The sequence below is a fragment of the Poecilia latipinna genome, unplaced genomic scaffold, assembly GCF_001443285.1.
Source record: "Poecilia latipinna isolate Pla-1442-1.1 unplaced genomic scaffold, P_latipinna-1.0 Scaffold780, whole genome shotgun sequence".
NCBI lineage: Eukaryota > Metazoa > Chordata > Actinopteri > Cyprinodontiformes > Poeciliidae > Poecilia > Poecilia latipinna.
In genome coordinates this window covers 242001-249368 of record NW_015113396.1, presented here as the reverse complement: position 1 = coordinate 249368, position 7368 = coordinate 242001, and the positions used below count along the sequence as shown (strand labels likewise).

General features: G+C 35.5%; 1 protein-coding gene across 1 annotated transcript; it reads right to left on the bottom strand.

Annotated features, from left to right (window-relative positions):
- Positions 1-794: 794 nt before the first annotated feature.
- Positions 795-5175, bottom strand: LOC106955983 (claudin-4-like). Its single transcript, XM_015046496.1, has 3 exons — positions 5132-5175; positions 2340-2454; positions 795-1882 (listed from the first exon to the last, which is right to left on the bottom strand). The coding sequence occupies exons 2-3, from the start codon at positions 2451-2453 to the stop codon at positions 1451-1453; spliced, it is 546 nt and encodes a 181-aa protein (XP_014901982.1). The 5' UTR covers position 2454; positions 5132-5175; the 3' UTR covers positions 795-1450.
- Between the last annotated feature and the right edge of the window lie 2193 nt (positions 5176-7368).

Here is a 7368-nt window from a genome sequence, read left to right as displayed (position 1 = left end):
CCTGTCGGCGCCGACAGGTTGGTCATAAGAGGGTTGTGGGTTTAAGTAGTGTTTCACTGGCGACGTTTTCCCATAACATATAATTACTGAGTGATATTTTTAAATTTCCTGTCACCTTAAAATCTTTTAATACAAAAACACAGTGGAACGCCAGTGGACTGCTGACGCCCCGACCACCAGGCTTAGCAAGTTTTCTGGGGGAAGCCCTGCACAGTAATGGACTATTTATAATAATATATATGGCTAAATAATTTTAAAAAACTATAAAAAGCAGAACCAATTCAATATTTTTATTTTTTCCTGCAGGTAAAATTAGGATAAATAATTACATTTGATGAGAAACTTTATAGTTTTTTAATAATAAAGATATAACACCTTTTATACAACTGTTGATGCTCATTGGTAAATATCACATTCATAAAGCAGAACAACTTTGGATACTTCTTCCAAGAACTATTAATAAACATAAATCATTTGCATTTTCTCCTTCAGCTGCGTCACTAAAACCACGACTCAACATCCATCCAATAAATCCTCAGATTTTCCAGAAAAGCTTCATGAAATCAAGTTTGGTGAACTTTAAGTGCAAAGTTTTGATTTTGTCTAAAATCTGGTGAAACCAAAATGAATATGAATAAACAGTTTGTGAAGATTTTAGAATATTTTTTATTTAAACTGAGATCTTAAAGTTTAACAAAGGGAAGAAAAATTCAAAGTAGTTATGAAAAATCAGCAAAACCTTTTCTTTTGTTTGCAACTGAAAAATACAGAAGAAAAACTCAAAGATAAAGAAGTCAGACTGTAGCACTTTATTTGAAGGTAAATCAATATTTTGCATGTGAGTCAAAGATGAAGAATCAAACAGCCGAAGTAAAGTTTTCTGAAAGTTGCTTACATTGTTTTGTTTGTAGAAAAAAAAGCTTTTTCATTTTTTGATCTAATTTATTTTCCAATCACATCTGACCAAAGATGATGATCTATTATTATTGTACAAAAACAGAAACAGTTACAGTAAATGTTTTATCAATAGAAAGTAAAGCAGAAAACTGAGAAACATCATGAAATTGAAGCAAATCTGGTTAGTAATTATGTTGACAGTTTTCTTTAAACAGGAATTAAGAAAGCATGAAAAAAACATTAAATGGATTTAATAAGCAAATTTAAAAAATGCATCAAAATATCACTGAAATCAAATTTTCCTGCATTCAGACATTTATGTTTTTAAAATTATTTTTATACTCAGGATCTTTATGAAGTTTAATTTTAACAGAGATTTTAAGAAAAATACTGGGAATTTTGTCAAAAGAAAAATAAAAGATGTGTTACAGAAAACATGGCTTCACTACATGTTAAGAGTACAGAAATGATAATTTGATGTCATCTTCCCAGTTTTTACCAAATCATCTCCCTTGTCTACCCGTCTATCGGACACCAGTCCCTTCCATCAAGCCTAGCTCTGAAGCTGGTGATAGTTGCTGGATCTGGATCTGCTTAAGTAGCAGAGCAGAACTCCAGACAGGATCATCAGCACACCAGCTATATAGCCGACATAGATGCTCGCTCCCAGCATCAGTCCCTCTGCTGCGTTTCCAATATTATTTGAAAACCATCTGACCGGGATGATCACCAGCATGCCGGCCAGTATCAGGCCCACTGCGGCTGCCTTTATCATTTTGGGTTTGGCGTCTTGGTTCTGAACACATGGGGTGAAGTCGGAACCAAAGATCAGGAGGAGGAGGCCGAGACCACAGAGGATGAAGCTGATGATGGTCAAGGCCCTGCAGGCCTGAATTTGAGCTGATGCCTGGGAGTCATATGATGCACACTCCTGCGGTCCAGTTCCCTGCTTTGCACATATCTTCCACAGACCTACATGAACTTCCTATCCACCCAAACACAGAGAAACAGATATTTACATTCACTTTACTGCATGCTCTGACATTAAATCAGATAGAAAAATATAATTAATTTATTTTTACTAAATGTCAAAATAAGTGTTATTTATTTATTTATTTATTTATTTATTTATTTATTTATTTATTTTAGAATCTTTTTAAACTCCCATCCAAACCAGAAGTTTATATAAATTAATATCACTGAGTCTTTAAACAGTTTAGAAAAGAACAGATGATGTCAGGAATCTGTACGTTTCTGATGAGGCGTAAAACTGCAAAGTCCATATTATGTTTCATTTCTACAGCATTTTTATAACAGTTGTTATAAAGACATTCTGGTTAAATTATACAATAACACATAAAATAGTTGTTGATTAAAAAACATAAAAGTTAACTCATCATAACTATCATGCTAATGTCAACCATAAAATGCCTTTTGGTTACCTTATCATCCTCATATCCCACAACCCACTCAGGCAGGGCGCAGCAGATGATGACCCCAATCAGCCCGATGGCGCCGAGAACCACACAAACCATCTGAATTGTTTTTCGTGCCATTCTGTAAAAAACAAAAGATAAAAAAAACTGGATTAAATAATTTTCTGCTATATATTCCATCCTCTATGCAGGATTGGGCCTCTGGCAGCGATGTGCACCTATAGACACTAGAGGGCGCCAGAGCTCCTGCACACTGAAAACCACATCATGTTCAACATTCAGCAGCCGACATAAAAAAACAACTACAAACCCAGAATCTACAATCCAAACTTCATAGATGCAAATTCAGTGGCGGATTCAGTCATTTCCAAACTTCCTACTGTGTTACTGGGCAGCACACATCCACAAGATTTAAATTGGTTTAGATCAGTGGATCTCAGTTAGAGGCCCTTCATAGAGTTTCTAGATTTACTCTTTAGTTTCTGTTATTCTTGTATGTCTGAGTCTATGTCGAGCTTTCTTTAGTGATAGTTTTTTATTTAAGCCTTCTAGTTCCTCATTTCGGTTTGCCTGTAGTGTTTCTATTAATGTTTATTTCTTAGTTATTTTCATCACCCCAGGTTCAATTATTCTTACTTGTCTAAGTTTAGGTTTACCTTTCTTTGTATTTCCAGTTTAATTATTTCTTAAGCACCTCTAGCTTTCCCCAGTAGTGTTTCTAGTTTTATTATTTTGTCACTTTAGGTTTTGTGAGTCTTTTGTCTGAATCTATGTCCATCCTCCTTTAGCGATTCTAGTTGAGTTATGTCTTTGTTTAGTCCATCTCGTCACCATAGCTCTACATCCCTAGTTATTATTGTCAGACCAGCCTTTCTGTTTAGGTTTATTTATGTTTTCCCTTGTGTCTTTTTGTCTTCCAGTTTACCAGGTCTTTAGTATTAGTGTTTAGTTTTGGATGTATTTTCAGCTGTCTAATGTTTCCTCCCCGTTTTTTCTCCTTTGCTTCCTCGCCCCTCAGCCAGCTCCTCTGTCAACTATTCACACCTGAATCCGTTTTCTCATCTCATTAAGTCCATTTTCCCTTTTTCTACCTCCCAGGATTTAAGCTCCTCTGTCCCAGTTACAACTCCCCAGTCCGTCCTGTTATCCTGCTAGTCCCTATGCTCGTCATTCCCCTCATGCTCCTTAGTATCTCTTCATCTCTCAGTTTTGGGTTTTCTTTGGTTTGTGTTTCCCTTGGATGTTCATTTTTGTAAGCTGGACACTGATTTTGTTAACTAAATTTTCTAATCCACACCACGCCTTTACCTGCTGCTTTTGGGTCCACCACAACACTTTATGACATTATTGAAGAATGATCTGTTTCAGCCGGCGCTCAGAGATCCAACCTTTTCATCATGGGGTAATAAGGGCTGACATGTTTTAATGGTTTTATAAAGAAGGTATCTTTAGCAGCTGCAGACCTTTCATTAGAGTTTAATCTCCCTTCTTCTCATCTGTACCTTTAAATTAGACTCTGTGCCAAAAGTTTGTTTCCCAGTTTTCCTTCCAAACCACCGAACCTGTAGTGGGAGATGTTTCTGAGCTGATCCTCTTCAAAACTCGTATATCTCGAAAGGTTTACAATGAAATTCTGTCTTTTGACTCCTCACCCAGTACCAAAGGTCTTAAGAAAATTCATACAAGTTCGATCTGTGCTCTCCTTTCACTCAAACAGTTTAGAGTTTTTTTCAGGATGAATATCCCCAAAACCCGTTTGTCACAACTCTTTTCTTCCTTTTCTGACAATTGTGACAAACGTAAAGCACCTTCCTGTCATTTAACTTGCATGTTTTTGGCAGAACTATTTTGATACAATGTCAAAGATACTTTCATCAAACCCTCTCCCCATGTTGACATAGTTTTAAATTTAACAAATCTCAGAGCTCTTAAACAAGAACTGCTTAATTATTTTTAATATATAGTTTTATAAATGTACATTTATGAATTAATATGCTGTTTCTAATAAAGCTTAATTATACAGATCTTTTTTGCTTTTAATGTTCTGATCCGTTCATGCAGCATAACTGAATACTGAAAGTCTGACGATTTCTGAATAAATACATATTTATATATAACTATAAATGTGTTTCTAATATTAAGTTTGTAATTGTTTTTGTAGTGAATGTGTTTTTAATTATGTGAATCCCAGAAAGAATAGCCAAACTAATATTTCTCCTGTTTCAGCTTCTCTTCATTGACTCTCTGCTAAATTAACACATAAAGTCTTTAATAATCAGCTTATTAAAGGTTTTTCTGGTTATTTCTGCTGCAGGACAAACTGAACGCTTTAATATCCACTCTGTCCAGTTATTTCAACTTTTAACTTTGTTTCTTTATTTAACTCTTTATTGAAGCTACAATCTGTTTAGCTGCGATTCCTTTGGCTTCGGCTGAGATAACTAAACTAAACTACTAAATATTCTCTCCTGCAAATAACTTTTTACTTTAACATAAAAAAATATATATTTTTTGTTTTTGCTCTCTAAATTTCTTAGAGATAACGTATTGTGACTTGGCGCAATAGAAATAAACTGAACTGAAAATAATTGATTTTGTCTCTTTCTGTATAATGCATCCTAAGAGCACATTAAAAATGTATAAGTGATAAAAAAAAGCCTAATTTGTTTCTCAAAAAAATAATTTTATGCAAATTATGATGGATTTCTAATAAGATTAGAATCCAACAATTCTTCTATTTTAGCTAAATCAGTTTTTCTTAGCAATAAAAATAAATAAAAAGGCAAATAATTTCTTACCTTTCTCCTTTTCTGCAGGTTCTTCTGTCTGTTGTGACTTTAAGTAAAGTGGAAACTGTGAAACGGCACCAAATATGTGGTTGTTGCATCATAACGAAAGTTCTGCTTGGTTTTTGGGTTTTTTGGTTTTATGTACATCTTTGGTTTTGTTTTGTGTCAATGAAGAGTTTGTGATCATCTGGTGTAACTTTTGACATCTTCAGCAAATGTTTAGTAGAATGATTTTATTTTGTATACCATTAAAAACAACAAAGAATATCTCAAACTCATTACGTGTCTGAAGCTGGTTTTGAGCATAATAAGACGACGGCGATGGTTTTCTTTCAACTCTGTTGCTTCCCACTGCTCTCTGTGCACAAATGGAGTTAGTCAGTAATTATAAATATCTTGGGTTTATTTTAGATAAAAAGAACATAGAAATTTTTTACAAACACTGAAAATGAAGGTTGGGTTTCATTATTGTAATGGATCCTGTTTGTCTCTCAAATATAGAAATAAATAAATCAGGAGCTCCTGGATTATGGAGACGTTTTGTGTATGAAAGCTTCGACCAAATGCCTTCAGTCCTTGAATGCTGTGTATCGTTGTGCTTTAAGTTTGCAGCAGACGTCTCACATGTCATTGTGAGTTGAACTCAGAAGCTGAATGGAAACAATCAGTTGATGATGATGATTTATGAAACTCTGCTCTGCTGGGCTCCAACCTACTTAAACTTTTGTTAGATTGCAGATTGTTATAGGAAATAACAATCTGCTACTTCCCTTTCTTTACACTACATTAATTTATTTTGCACATTGCACCTGTTTGAACAGAAAAGGGAACCAGCTCCCAGTGTAACGGCTCCTACAGCCTGGAAGCAGCTCCAGTCTGAACTAAAGATGTCGGATCTCTTTTCTTTGGANCTTTTTCCAGCAGTTCTTAAAACATGCAACAGGATTCTATAAATCAGGATGCTGTCTTTTCCTATATTTTTGGAGCCCTTCTCTTTTGGAGCCCCAGAAGACTGGACACAGGAGAGCCCTCTGGTCCTGCAGGGACACAACCGGCGGGATTCAGCCTGGATTTATTCATGACACCAAGATTTCTGCTGTTTGGATCTTGTGGATTCCTGGTTTCTTGACAAATTCGTGACAGACTTGGCCGAACTAGTGAACACTTGGACTGTTGGTGTGGACAGACGCAAGCTGGATGTGATTCTTGCTGAGACTTGCAGCCCAGCTGAGGACTCTAAAACTCATTGCGGAATGGAATCGATTTTGGAGAAGTTACTAGTTTCGGTTCAGTGGAACAACCAATTTGGATAATTGGGATCTGAGACATATCAGTTCCCCCTACAAGAGAAATTGAAAGTTAAAATCTACCCGACAGGCACGTGCAGAGGGGGTAACGAGGGGTGCTTGAGCACCTGTCCCTTTTGCTCCTTGCCCCCAAGTGCCCTTTTGGTCAATTTTGTTTTTAATTATTATAAATTATTCAGCTCGGAGTATCGGTTTAAGCAGAGAGGAAATGAAATACAACAGACTCTGACAGGCCTCTGCGTCTGCCTTTCTCTGAAGAACTACTGAGGGGAGGAAACAGCCAGGTGAGGAAAAACTGTTCTTATCTATCGATTCAGTATTTTTATCATACAGACATTAGGCTGTTGTTGATGTGCTATCAGCTAGCTGCTAGCTAACGACTTGCTAGCTAACGACTTTGCTAGCAAAGCAAGATAAATGAAAAGCTTCTTCCCTGTATCGTTAATGATATCAGTCATTCTTCAGAATCGCTTATGCAATAGGGGCACATCGCCTGTCCAAAACTTATCATCTCCATAATGGATAAATGTCCGATCTTCTAATTTCCTTTGCTGCATAATGTACATTGCATTTATTCTGGCGTTAGGTAAATGTGTCTTGAAAGAGAATAGCACTTAAATAAAAGTCTAACAAGGATATTCATTTAGAATTCATTTAGAATTAAAAATAACTCACCCTGAATTACCATGATAGAAATAATGTATGCCATTAATGAAGGGGAAAAAACTCAACCCAGACTTTAAGTTTAGGGTCTGGTTCGCAGAGTATGTAGTTAAATGTTTTCCCCAATTATTCAATGGGAAAAATAAACTAACCTCAGTTAAGTAAAATAAAATTGTAATCAAAACTTTTGGAATTGTAATGATTCCTTTTTTTTAAAACAAAAAGTTTAGTTTAAAAAACTTTTTTTTTTAAATTAAATAAATCATTTTTATGGAA